We start from the raw sequence: 15,000 nt of genomic DNA on the forward strand, positions 1-15,000 counted from the left end.
TAAATACTGGCTACTTCGTATCCCAGTTCCATCTATCAATTGTATAAAACTGTTTCAGCCTTCAAAATTACTGATAGAAGACTATACAGAGAAAACTATTCTTAAAAAGAGCTGATTAAAGACTACAAAGAGAAAACTATTCTTAAAAAAAGGTTGATAAAAGACTACACATTAAACTAATCTTAACAATGCTGATAAAAGACTAAAAAGAGAAAACTATTCTTAAAAAGGGTTGATAAAAGACTATAGAGAGAAAACTTATCATCATAATGACTGATAAAATATCTTAAACAGAAACTCCATCTCAAAATGAGTGATAACAATTTATAAAACTTAATCATCATATTGATGGATGAAAGACTATAACCAGTAACATATTCTTCAAAATAATTTATCAAGAATATAGAGAAAAACAATCTTAAAAACTTTGTGATAAATATATTAAAAAGATAAATCTTCCAACTGGTATCAAACTGCAAATGGAAACATTCTAAATAAGTGTTAAATTACTGTAAAGAGAAAGCGAATCTTTAAAATAAATGACAAAAGACTATGAAGAAAAATTAATCTTCAAAATGACTGATATAAGACTGTAGTCATGATCATCATCATCGTTTCCTCCTACGCCTATTGACGCAAAGGGCCTCGGTTAGATTTCGCTAGTCGTCTCTTATCTTGAGCTTTTAAATAAATATTTCTCTTTTCTTCATCTCCTACTTCACGCTTCATGAAGGCCTGGGTATTCCCACTCTTCTAGTGCCTTGTGGAGCCCAGTTGATAGTTTGGTGAACTAATCTCTCTTGGGGAGTGCAAAGAGCATGCCCAAACCATCTCCATCTACTCCTCACCATGACCGCCTCCACATATGGTACTCGAGTAATCTCTCTTATAGTTTCATTTCTAATCCTGTCCTGCCATTTCACTCCCAATATTCTTCTCATGGTTTAGTTTTCCAATCTACAAAATCTGTTGGGCATTGTTTCATTGTCATACCAAGACTCATATCCATACAGTAACACCGATCTTAAAAAAACTGATATATAAGCCTGATTTTTAGTATGTAATTTCAGGCAATTTGATTTCCAGATTTCACTTAACCTAGCCAATGTCTGATTAGCTTTTTTCAATCTTTCATTAAACCCAAATTCTAAAGATTCTGTAATAGAGATCATAGTTCCTAAATGTTTGAATGATTCCACCTCATTAATCCTTTCTCCTTCCATTGATATTTCATCTTCCATTGTATCTTCCCTTCTCATTATCTCTGTCTTTCTTCTATTTATCTTCAGCCCAACCTCATGTGATATTTCACGCATTCTGATAAGAAAACTTTGCAAGTCCTATGGTGTTCAGCTAATAAGGACAGCGTAATCAGCATACTCTAGGTCAGCTAATTTCCTGTTATTAATCTAGTCCCCAACTGTTCTATGCATTGCAAAATTCACGAGGATAAACAACATAGGTGATAACACATTCACTTGGAGTACTCCACTGTTCACTGGAAATTCATTTGATAGGCCTCTGCTAACATAAACTTTGCACTTTCTATGCTCATGAACATATTTAATCAAATTTACATATTTAAGAGGAACTCCATAATAACGCAAGACTCTCGCCTAAATTGTCTGGTGCACACAATCAAAGGTTTTTTCATAGTCCACAAATGCCATCAAAAGTGAATTTCTATATTCTACACATTGCTGTACAACATGTATCAAAATGAAAATTTGCTCAGTACAACTTCTAACTTTCCAAAATCTTGCTTGTTCATCTCTCAGCTTTTCATCAATTTTTCTCTCTAGTCTCTTTAGAATGAGCATACTATATATTTTCATGACTACTGACGTATGTGTGATGTTTCTATAATTTTTGTAATCAAGTTAATTTCAATTTTTTTTTTCCCCATTTTCACCAACACTCCTAGCTCCCATTCATCAGTTTTTACCTCTTCATGCCACATTCTACAAAATAATCTTGAAGGTTTCTGGGAATCACTTCATTTTTGGCCAATATCATCTCAGCAGTTATTTCACCGTATCCAGGGGCTTTCCATCGCCTGAATTTTTTAATGATAGCTCCGACTTCAAAAACACTGAATTCCTTCAAGGGCACATCAAGGTCTTCCTCAGCTTCAGGTATATCAATCAAATTATTCCCTTCATTTTTCCTATTCATGACCTCACTAAAGTGTTCCGTCCAACGTTGCCTTTCTTTATCTTCGGTTGTTATAACAGATCCATCTCTCTTTTTGAGGGGTATATGCTTTTTCTTCTTTGTCCCATTAAAGATTCCCTTAATAATTATGTGAGCAATTCTTACCAGACTATAAACAGAAATCAAATTTCAAAATGAAAGATAAAAGACTGGAATGAAGCAATTTCCAAAGTAACTTAGACACAATGAAAAGAAACAAAATCCTCCAAATAAGTGATGAAAGACAATATTGAAATAAAAATCCTCCTCAAAATAACTGGTATTAGAATTTAATCTTCTGAATTAGAGATAAAAGGTTATAAAATAAACCTAATCTTCAAAATAAGTCATAAAAATGCCGCAAAGAGATAACTATCTTCACAATACCTAATGAAAGACTATAAACAGAAGTCTTATTTTTACAATAAGTCATAAAAGACTATAAACAGAAACCTAATCTTCCATATGATTGATTAAAGGCTATGAACACAACCAATTTCCAAAATTATCTAAAGAAGAAAATAAATGAAAAAAAAAAAATCTTCAAAATAATTATAAATAGAAAAAAAATAATATATAAAGTGATTAAAGACTCAGCCCTGAAAAGAAAAAACCAACCTTCAATATGACTGATAAAAAACGATAAAAGACGACAAACATAAATCTAACTTTTGAAATAAGCAAAATAATAAATAAACAAATAAAATAAAAAAAAAAAATTCAAATTAGAGGATAAAAGTCTACAAACAAAAACAAGTATTGAAGATAAGTGATAACATTCTTTAAATTAAGTGATAAAATGCCATAAAATATAAACAGAAACGAAATCTTCATAATGAGTGATAAAGGACAATAAAAAATAGCCTGATCATTTTTAAAGATAATTATAAAAACCATAAATAGAAAATTAATTCACTAAAAATATAGAGAAAATAAATTTTCAAAAGAAGTGAAAAAAAAGACTGCAAACAGAAACCTAATCATCAAAATAAGTGATAAAAGAATATAAAAAGAAACATTCTTGAAAAGAAGTAATAAAAGAATATAAAAAGAAACATTCTTCAAAATAAGTGGTATAAAACTATAAACAAAATAAATCTTATAAATAAGTAATAAAAGACTACAAACAGAAGCCTAATTTAAAAAAAAAGTGATATAAAACTAAAAAAAAGAACTCTAATTTTTTATGTTTCTGGCAATTCCTGAACCGAAGGCATTGGCTAGATATACTGTACAACCTTAAGGTGTTATGGAAAAGGTTTCTAAAACGTGTTACTTAATGGGAAAAAAATACCGGAAACTAGTTTTGACAAAAACGATTGTGGTTACGGTCTCTGTAAGAAGAAAAAAAAGGAGAGAGAGAGAGAGAGAGAGAGAGAGAGAGAGAGAGAGAGAGAGAGAATACTGCTAATTAAAGATTCGTTGACTAGATTACCATCCAAGTGTCGGGTTGGTTTTGCAAGGCATCAAACCTTCAAGAGGTTTCTTTAATTACTGTATTAAGAAGATCTGGATACCGGAGAGCCATACGAAAAGGTCAAATTCTGTACAAAAAGTAATAGAGGAAGGGTTAAGTTAACAAAAGCAAAACGAAAAAAGTTTTAAGAAAATGAAAATAAAAGAGAAAAGAGAGTAAAGAATTTAAAGGACAGACAAAAAGTTTATGAGATAGAAAAGAAAACTGAGGAAAAGAAGATGTTAAACAATAATAAAAGGAAGAGAAGAAAACATTGAAAATAACTGCAAGTGACTACAAATCTCGAGGAATAAAAACATGAATCAGAATTAAAGTTATGTGAAAGTAGGAATTAGATCAATAAAGGCATTTAAAACCTCTCATCAGGGCTAATATCAGTTAGTCATATAAAACAGTTAAATCAAAATAACTGGTTCATTAAAAAAATAATATTTACTCCTTGTCAAGAGCTTGTGAAGATGATATCATCAATAATAATCTCCCTTTATTATAAAGACCAAGTGCCTGAATATATATATATATATATATATATATATATATATATATATATATATATATATATATATATATATATATATACATATATATATATATGTATATACATATATACACACAGACATATATATATATATATATATATATATATATATATATATATATATATATATATATATATATATATATATAAATTTAATGGAAATCTGTAACGTCGAATAACAACACTCAAAGATACAAAGTCATAAATCTCACGGCGGGACAATAAATAACTGTTCCGACAGGAAACTTCATTTACCAACTTGCAAAACTAATTCCAAACGATATCGTGTGCGAAAATGTAGTTCATCTTTGAGAGAGAGAGAGAGAGAGAGAGAGAGAGAGAGAGAGAGAGAGAGAGAGAGAGAGAGAGAGAGAGAGAGAGAGAGAGAGAGAGAGAGAGAGAGAGAGGCAAGGAGAATTTAAGAAAAAACGAGTTTCACGGACACTAAAATAAGGAATGTATAAGGATTAAGAATTTCATAAATAACTACAAACAAATAAAGAAAAACAGCCCATAGAAGGGTTCGGCCAATGCAATCTTATGCCAAATTATATTATCTCATACAAACCAAATTATTAGGAGCATTAGCCATAACGGGTCATTAGAATGTTTCATCAATCTGTTTTCCAAGAAGGTTTCAAAATGTTCTTATTTAGAAGGGTTGAATCAAATTGTCTTTGCATTAAAGGTAAAGTAATCATGACAACTAGGAAGGAGGGGATTTGTATAATTACGTCGATTTCAAGGCTGGAAAAAAAAAAAAAAAATGGCCGTAAGCTTAAAGCACGTGTCTCATAATATTATAAAATTTTTACTGAAACATGAGAAAAATATTGTCTGGTTAATAAAAAAAATAATATTAAAAAATAATAACTAATAAATGATTAAAAATTAATAATCAATAATCAATAACAAAATATTAATGCTCAATAATAAACAATAATAACAAATATTAATAAAGAATAAAGAATAAATAATAAATAATAATAATAGTAATAAATAATAATAATAATAATAATAATAATAATAGTAGTAGTAATAATAATAATTAACAACAATAATATCAATAAAATAATAATAACAATAAATAACAATATTAAATAATAATAATAATAATAATAATAATAATAATAATAATAATAAAAGTAACAATAATAACAATAAATAAATAAATAATAATAATAATAATAATAATAACAATAATAATAATGAGGAGGAAGAGATCAGAAGAGCAGGTAAAAAAAAAGTACTGACTGAAGCTGTAGAAACCTATGTCTACTTGACTGAAATATGCAAATGAAAAGATCACTTGAGATTAACAGACAGTGACTTGGGGAAAGGCTGAAGGACCCACCAGTGAAAACTCCTCTCTCTCTCTCTCTCTCTCTCTCTCTCTCTCTCTCTCTCTCTCTCTCTCTCTCTCTCTCTCAGCACAAATTCAACACTTCCTAAGTCCATGAAAATTACCTTAGTGGCCTCGTGACAAATACATGAATGAACAAAATGTTTAATATTAGATCTATCACTGTTATTTGATCTCCCTTCTCTGTTATCTCCGAGCCAGGCCTGGAAGCGTGCAGTAGATTCCACCCCCCCCCCCCTAAAAAAAAAAATGGAGGGAAGCAAAAAAACAAGAGAAAATTCTGTGAATTTTTGTAATCATGAAAACAAGAATGACACAACAATAAGAGACTAAGTTTAATTCTGTAGTAACTGCCTAAAACGGTGACGTAGATGGAAAGGAATAAACCAATTGCTTATATATGCAAATACGCTTTTTATACGGATGTTAAGAATCATCATAGTGGCTCCCGTGGGCAGCAAAAAACAGCACCCACAAATAAATGATAAATATTTTTGTGCAACAGCCAAGATACATTCTGTAATTCAGAACTTGTCACCCAGATACAAAATGTACACTTTACATGCAAATAGAAGATATAACAAAATGAACCCAATAATACATATACAATAACGTCCACGAAACGGCTGCTAATTATTATTATTATTATTATTATTATTATTATTATCATTATTAACAATGCTAGCTGAGCTACAACCCTACTTGTAAAAGCAGGATGATATAAGCCCAGGGGCTTCAACAGGGAAAATAGCCCAGTGAGGAAAAGAAATACAAAAATATAATAAACTATATGATAGGTAACGATCATTTAAAATAAAATATTTGAAGAACAGTAACAACTTGAAACATATCATTCATATTTAAACTATAAAAAAAAAGACTTATATCAGCCTGTTCAACATAAAAACATCGCTGCAACTTTGAACTTTTCAAGTAAGACCGATTCAACTACCTAATTAGGAAAATCGGGTGATATACATACAATTAAGATAGCAAAAATCAAATTGCAGCCACATACCGTCATACCGCAGGAGAGAGAGAGAGAGAGAGAGAGAGAGAGAGAGAGAGAGAGAGAGAGAGAGAGAGAGAGAGAGAGACTCGTGGATTCGAATTCTCACGGATGTGAGATTCGATGCCCTGTCACGGTCTCTGTACAACCTTTTCCCACGACGTTCATTAAGAGAGATAAGATAATCGGTCGTTTTTCTTGAATCCAGGATGACGGCTCTGGTGGAAGGGGAGGTGGAAGTAGAGGTGGGGGGGGGGGGGCGGGGGGGGGCTATGTGCTTAGAGAGATCTATCGTTGTAATGTCTTTATGTTTCTTGTGATTATTAAGCTTATAAAATGAAAACGGCTTATATATATATATATATATATATATATATATATATATATATATATATATATATATATATATATATATATATATATATATATATATCAATATCTATATAAATAAATATATACAAATTGCCCAAACTGCCGTGTTGTAGTTAAGAAAGGTGGAGGGGGGTGGTAAGTGTTAATATCAATGTGTGCGCATATCTATCTAAATAATTAGCCACTATTACGAAGGGTCGCGTACACAAGTCTTATAATATCACGCACATCTTACAATCGATTGTATATTGGGAGCATTTCTCCATCTGTTTGTCATAGTTATAAATATCCCAAAATAAGTAATAAAATACGAATAAAAACAAACACTGGAATGGAAATTTTACCAAGATGACTTGACGTTATTAGATAATATTAATATGAAGCGAGAGAAAACTAAAATAAGACAAACCTTAAAGTCTTTGTCAAGAGAGGCACATCATCGTAAGAATTTATCAAACGGAAAATTGAACCACTCAACTACTTATTGTCACAAGAAAAATATTGTCATATAACCAATTTCATATTTATTGCAGTAGGGTTACTTTAAATGAAAATTAGAATACTTCATTGTAAAATCATTGGTTTCAGGATGCTTCATTCATACTATCAAATTAAGAAATAAAACAGGAGATTGAATCCAATTCTAGAATGCAGGATTATAAAATCATGCAATAAATTAAAACTCAAGTTCTTTCTTTCGTTTGAAAAAAATCACAACTCAACACATGTTCTGAAGACAAGATTTTAAAGCAACGTAGAGAACAAAACCCATCTGTCATTAAGTTTTTTAATCCTGAGAGAGAGAGAGAGAGAGAGAGAGAGAGAGAGAGAGAGAGAGAGAGAGAGAGAGAGAGAGAGAGAGAGAGAGAACAGTCGGTCATCTAGGTCAGTTCCTCTGTTCTTGATACATTGTTCTTACAATAAAATACACATTTTCCGTGTATACATGACAAATCAAATAAACTCATATTTACGAAAGAGGAAATTTATTCTTAGCTTTCGAATGGACCAAGCCCCTTCCTTTTCAAAAAACAAATAATTACAGATGTGGCTATATATATCAAAAATTTTAAGTAATTTTTATTTTTCCTAACATACTTACCGAGAATTACTTCCTTAGGAGAGTCACTTGGTGACCTCTTTCTCGACCATTTTTGGCGCCGATATCCCTCACCCCGTTCTCCATACAGGCCTACCCCCGCCACCACAGAATGCGCCCCGAGGGCAGGATTAGGTCAGGTCACTGCCTCTCTGGGCAATTCTCCTCATTCAGTCCGCTGTATAGCCCAACTTGGCAATGGAAGGATGGCACTCGGGGACGGAAGGGAGGGCCATTACCCGGAAGTAATTCTCGGTAAGTATGTTAGGAAAAATAAAAATTACTTAAAATTTTTGATTTGTTCCAACACGAATACTTACCTCGAATTACTTCCTTAGGAGACTTATACTTTAGGAGGCGGGGAGTGCTATTCTGACACTTGACTAGGCACGTAGGGCCTAGAGGGCTATGGAATGCGGGGGCCTATCAGAGTACGGGAGTGAGGGTAACTGCGCCACCTTACGCTATTATCTAAGATTTTACCTCTTAAAAATTCTTCTGACGATTTTCTCCGGATGTAGTCGCGAAGAATGTGTTCATTGTTGGGTACAGCCTCTGGCCTTACCGCTACACAGCCCGGAGGGCGGCTATGACTGTCCCAATGGAGAGCCCGTCCAAGGATTTCCTTGAATAACCCTTGAGGTAGGGGGCAGTAAAGTTTGAATGGTGCGACCAAGTACCTGTCTGTAGGATCTGCCTCACCGCCATGTTTCTCTCAAAGGGCAAGGGGGTGCTCAGACCCCTGATGTCATGGGTCCGGGGAGTGCCTGGCACTGCCATTTTACCCTCTTCATAGGTTCTAGCGATGCCTTGTCTCAGCCAGCAAGAACTGGTGTTCTCGGAAACTTGCTTCCTATTAACACCTGTGGAAACGAAGAGGTTCCTGATACCTGGTCGGAGTGAGAGAAGACGAATGACAAACCATGTATCTCTCCCACTCTCTTATCGGAAGCCAAGGCTAGCGAGAAGACGGCCTTGAGGGTGAGATCTTTGTTCACGATATCTTTCAAGTGTTCAAAGTGGGAGTGACACATCATCTTCCGGACCTTGCCTAAGTCCCACTGGGGCACCTTTCCCTCCTGAGGGGGGTAAGACTGCTCGAAGCTTTTGACAAGCATCGCTATGTGTCTCGAGGCCCCCAGGACGATGCCCTTCCGGAGGAAGACTTGGCCTAAGGCAGCCCGAACCCCTTTTTATGGCTGGGATTGACCTCTCCACTTTGTCCTTGAGAAACACCAGGAAAAACTGCCATGTCTGGGACAGAGGCCTTAAGAGGTCTAATGTACCTCTCAGCGCACCACTTCGCGACGGAGGTCCATTTTGTCTGGAAGACCGCGGGGTGGCGACTTCTTAGGAATAGAGACATTCTCTTAGCCGTGGAGGAAGAATATCTTTCTTTCTTCAGGAGCAGCTCTTAGTCTTCAGTCGTGAAGACGTAGGGAGAGAGGCCTGCCGAGGAGCTTGAGAAAGTGAGGCTGGTGCAGAAGGTCTGACCTGACGGACAGAGGCCACGGCGGTTGACTCGATAGGTCTTTTAGGTCCGCGAACTACTCTCTCTGTCTAGCCACCAGGGCGCTACCAAAGTCATCTGTAGGCTTCGAGCCACCTTTATTCTGCTGAGCCCATGTCTTATCAGCGTGAAAAGGAGGAAAAAACGTACACATCCAGATTGTCCCACCTGTGCTGAAAAGAATCTTCTAAGGAAGCTTTCGGGTCTGGTACAGGGGGGCAATAGACTGGGAGTTGGGCGTTGAGGTTGTTGCAAGGCGGTCAACCACCGGGGAACCCCAGCGTTGAATGATGAGCTTGGCTATTCCTGGGAGAAGGGACCATTTTGTCCCTACTATGTGGCCCATTCTGCTGAGGCCGTCGGCCAGAACGTTTTACTTTCCGGGAAAGAAGCTTGCTAACATCACACCTTGATTCCCTATCACTCAGTCTAGATTCTCTATGGTGAGATCACCTAACTCCTTCGATTACAAGTACCCTGCTTGTTTATGTATGCCACTACCGTGGTGTTGTCGCTCACCCACGCCACGGAGTTCCCCTTTAGCAGACTTGCGAAGTGTAGGCACGCCTTCTGGACTACTTCCAACTCCAGGACATTGTGTGGAGTTGTCTCTCTCCCCTTCCAACCAGGTCTCTCGTGCCGCTTCGTCGAGGGGAAGGGCTCCCCATCTCTGGTTGGAGGCGTCTGTGAACAGTAGGAACGGCTGACTAATGAGCCTGAGGTTTCATATCTTATTCTCCGAAGGGAAAAATTCTCCCCGAAAAAAGGTCTAATGTTATTCCCCAGTAGTTCATTCCGGTGGAAGGGGATAGATTTGGCTACTTCGGGTTGATTCAGTTCCCCAGATCCTTGCCAAACTGGAGGAGACTTCTCCCTTGTTCCTCCAAGAGGACCTTTGAGGCGGGAAGAAGCCACCAGCCGTCCAGGTATCTGCTAAGGCGTATGCCTCGTTCGTGCGCCCCCCCTGCGACAGCCGTGGGGACTCTCACGAACACTTTGGGCGTTGTTGACAGACCAAAGAAAAAGGGGGTCCTGAATTGCAGGAACTGGGAACCCTATTTCACCCAGAGGAACCTCCGACCCGAGGTGTGGACCGGAATCTGGAAGTATGCGTCCTTGGGGTCGATGGTATTCTAAAATCTTTCTCCCTCAAGGACAGCAGGACCGAATTCTGCGTGTCCATTTAGAAGTCCGTCATCTTGACGAACCTGTTGAGAGCTGACAGATCTATAACCGGTCTCCACCCCCCCCCCCCCGGTCGCTTTTTCTGCCAGGAATAGGCGACTGTAGACACCTGGCCCTGGGAGAAGAACTTCTTCCATGGTACCCTTCTCTAGCATGGACAACACCTCCTCTTGAAGGGCGGTCCTCTTTAACGGGTCTTTAGGATCTAGCCATCTATCCGGTTGGCCGGAAAAGGCGTGGGTGGTTCCGTTAGGAATGGAAGTCTGTAGCCCTTCTTTAGTAAGGACACTGTCCAAGGTTCCGCTCCTTGAGCCCTCCATGCTTGCCAATGACGCCTGAGTCATCCTCCAACCCGAGGGTTGGGTGGGGATAGGGAGCCTCCCACTCTTCCCTTCTTCTAGAGGGGCGGCCTGACCTGTCTCCCCTAGAGGCGGGGTAACCCGACCTGAAGGAGCTAGAAGGCTCTGGAGCTCCCCTGTGGAGGGGCTGAGGCGTTGCGGACCAGGAGGAAGAGGGGGCTTCTCTCCTCGTAGTGCTGGTAGATGCTTGGGGTGTCGCGGCACTATCCGAGACAGATCTCTTCTAGGGTGGTCTCCTAGGAGTCGTAGGTCTGGGGACGTTAGCCTCCTTCTATTTCAAGACCTTCTCCATTATGGTTTCTAGTTCCTTCCGAGGAAACAGAGATTCTCCCCCCAAGGGAAAGCTGCGAATGGGTCGCGTCCCCCTGTCTGGTGCCTTCCAAGACACTTACGCCAGAACAGTGTTTCGCTTCCAGAACACCCAGTTAGCTGTTAGTGTGAGAGACTGATATGTCCCTAACCTAAGGGTTGAAGGCCTTGCTGGACAGGGTCCTCGGGGTCAAAGGAGGCTTGTACACCTCCCAAAGAGTAAGCCCACCAGTCCAGCCAAGAGGGGACGTTTGCTAAGTCCCTCGACATTTTCTCCATCATGGAGGCTCCTGCTGGCGAGAACCAGACTGGGACTGAAGAGGCTCTACTGTCTGAAAACGCCTTGACTAAGGATGTCCTGCTGACCCCCCTTAAAGGTTGGGGGACCCCGGCAGTGTTGGCCACTACCTTGCCGACATAATCCTGCTCTAGGACTAGACCTCGGGTTAGAGGAAGTGCTAGGGACGTCTTAGGTTGTAAGGAGTCTGCATGATCCTCAAAAAGGCTTGACTTCCTGGAACCTACATCCGTAGCTGCAGGTTCCGGTACCTGTGGTGTCTTCTGTAAAGGCTAACCACTCTCCTATAGACGGAGTCCTCCGTCAGGGAGCGCTCTTCTCCGTCATCCGAGGACCTGGATTTCACCTGCGGGGACGTCCGCACCAGGGGCCTGGGTTACCGCAAGCAACGCTGGTTCAGCGGGGACTCCCGTCGGCCCAAGGCTCTGGGTGCCGAGGATGCGGTTCCCGTGGGCTGGCCCGACAGCGGGAACCGTTCCTTCTGACCCGAAGGCCACACCAGCCGGGCTGGTTCGGCCAGGCCGCCCGACCAGAAGCGCGTTTCCCCCGCTGGGCGGGGTTAACCGGAGGCTTCGGGGACTTACGCTTACCTGTAGAGTCCTTCCTACCGCTTGATCTCGAGGCGCCGGGTCACCGGGCATTCCCCGGTCGCTTCGGTTCTGGAATACCAGGCACTCCCTTGCGGTGGTACCGGTTTCCCCGGCGGGGAGCTCCGCACCAGGTTCGGGGTCAGAACCGGCAACGCCGTACCGTCGAGGACTACTGTTCGTGTATTCTCTCCGGGGGACGCGGACGCGGATCCTCGTGGGCTGACCCAACGGAGGGAACCGTTCCTTTTAAGTCCGAGGGCCAAACCAGCTGTGCTGATTCGGCCAGGCTGCCCGTAAAGAAGCCCGGTTACACCTGCGGGCGGGCTGGGGGACGCGGACGCGGATCCCCGTGGGCTGACCCGACGGAGGGAACCGTTCCTTTTAAGTCCGAGGGCCGAACCAGCTGTGCTGATTCGGCCAGGCTGCCCGTAAAGACGCCCGGTTACACCTGCGGGCGGGCTGGGGGACGCGGACGCGGATTCCCGTGGGCTGACCCGACGGAGGGAACCGTTCCTTTTAAGTCCGAGGGCCGAATCAGCTGTGCTGATTCGGCCAGGCTGCCCATAAGAAGCTCGGTTACGCCCGTTGTCGGGGTGAACCGGAGGCTTCGCGGTCTTACGCCTGCCTGAAGAGGCCTTCTCGCATTTCTCCCTGCGAGGGTTATATCTGCGTCTGGAGGATGGCCTTCGTGGTGAGAAAAAACCCTGGGTTGTCGGTCCGGGGAACGCTGCAAGACAGACCTGGGAGGCTCCTTCTCGGCGAGGCCCTTGGCTGCAGAAGAGACTGAAAAATACGCTAAGAGACTGGAGAATAATTAGAGACATTTTCCCCCACATGGGGTCATCAGAGGCGACGTGGCCTGCTTGCACCAGGACTCCGTCTCCCCACACACTCTCGAAAGTAGTACTTACCTCGAACTACTTCTTAAGAGTTATCTTCTTCACAAAAAAAAACCAACCCCGTCTCCTACTCTGGGTAGGAGAGGGTGGTAGGGAAGCTCTGTCAGGCGTGACGCCCGGCGCTAGTCTTCTTAGGCGAACCCTTCGTCGCCTACTTCCTCTTGGTGTTATACCGCACCCACTCAAACTCTTGGGGAAGAGCAATGGGCACTTCCCCGCAACTGACTTACCTCGTCCCCTACTCTGGGTAGGGGAAGAAGGCTGTATAAGAATCTCTATTCGACGAGGCATCGGGAATTAAGTTGGCGAGGAGAGGCTCGTCTTCCTACGAGCCTTTTGGATGTATTCTTCCTTTTAGTGCCGAAGTGCACTCACTGCACTACGTTCCAGGACCAGTAGTCCTGACACGTGGTTGAAGAGTAACATAAGCTGCCCCTACACGGCAACACCGTGGATAAGGGGAGGAAGAATGATTTCTTGTAAAAAGTTTTCCTTTCAGCTATTAATTCCTTGAAGAAAATCAAGGAATACTGTTCCATAACGCACACAACGCACGACACAAGCACTAAGGAAATGAATTAAACACCGGGTAAGGACACGGTTGAAAAGTGAACGCACAGGAACACTTGGGAAGTACACTGCGAAAAAACACAAGTCCCCACGGTGGGAACACGTGGAACACTAAATGCGCACAAAGGATCGAGTATAAGAGACTGGGAGTGAGATGTTGAGCATCTCACGACCAAGGACTGAATGAGGAGAATGGCCCAGAGAGGCAGTGACCTGACCTAATCCTGCCCTCGGGGCGCGTTCTGTGGCGGCGGGGGTAGGCCTGTATGGAGAACGGGGTGAGGGATATCGGCGCCAAAAATGGTCGAGAAAGAGGTCACCAAGTGACTCTCCTAAGGAAGTAATTCGAGCTAAGTATTCGTGTTGGAACAAATTAATGTTTTTGTTGTGACAATTAGTTGTTGAGTGGTTTCATTTTACCCCTGTGATGTTAGTAACTATTATTGTAAACATTTCATTTATTCTTCTTACACATACACCTTCCAACATCAAAAGGTAATGAAACCAAGGCAACTTACTTAGTGTGACATTGCCCGTGGTGGGCCAGGAGGCGACCGCTCCCGAAACCGTCTTGATGAAGAGGTTGTAGGTCTTGCCCGGCTCGAGTCCGTCGAAGGTGGCTTCTAGAGGGGCGTCTCCGTCGACTATGAGCGGAGTGACTTTCTTCTTCACGCCCAGGCTCAATTGGTATCGGTTGAACTCCCTGCAAGAGAAACACAAACCTCAAGTTAGGACACTATGGGGAAGATGATATCATGTACAAGAAAAATAAATGGAAGGGAAATATAATAAAAGGAAAAGAGATAGGAGAATGTGTTTAAGATGATTAAAACAAGAAAGAACTGTAATGTAATCGAAGAATAGATAAATAGAAAGGAGGTAAGAGAAAGAGATGATTACAGTAAAAGAGGGTATGAATTGGGGATATATATAATGAAAGAAAAAAAGGGAAGATAATAAAAAGAAGTAAATACAGAGGTGATGCAAATAGTAACAGGACAGTAAGAGGGCAAAAATAAAATTCTATATATAAAGTACTAGAAGAAAGGTCAAGCTGATGAAAGTAAACCGAAAAAGTTGTAAAGAAAATAAAAACAAAAAAGAAAGAGAGTTCATAATTTCGAGGACAGACAAAACGTTGATGATATGGAAAAGAAAATGAAGGAAAAGATGATAAACAATAATAAAAGGATAAGATGGAAGCAATGAAAATAAACAGAATGGTTACT

General features: G+C 40.6%; 1 protein-coding gene across 2 annotated transcripts in view; it reads right to left on the reverse strand.

Moving 5' to 3' along the window:
• The window catches only part of LOC137624362 (tyrosine-protein phosphatase 10D-like), a 303,867-nt gene that overhangs the window by 108,483 nt on the left and 180,384 nt on the right, over positions 1-15,000 (reverse strand). For both annotated transcript variants that reach the window (XM_068355068.1, XM_068355067.1), the window contains exon 7: positions 14,290-14,474. In XM_068355068.1, coding sequence (XP_068211169.1) covers positions 14,290-14,474 — 185 coding nt within the window. The remainder of the gene's footprint in view (positions 1-14,289; positions 14,475-15,000) is intronic.

This window comes from Palaemon carinicauda, chromosome 31 (assembly GCF_036898095.1).
Source record: "Palaemon carinicauda isolate YSFRI2023 chromosome 31, ASM3689809v2, whole genome shotgun sequence".
NCBI classification, from domain to species: Eukaryota; Metazoa; Arthropoda; class Malacostraca; order Decapoda; family Palaemonidae; genus Palaemon; species Palaemon carinicauda.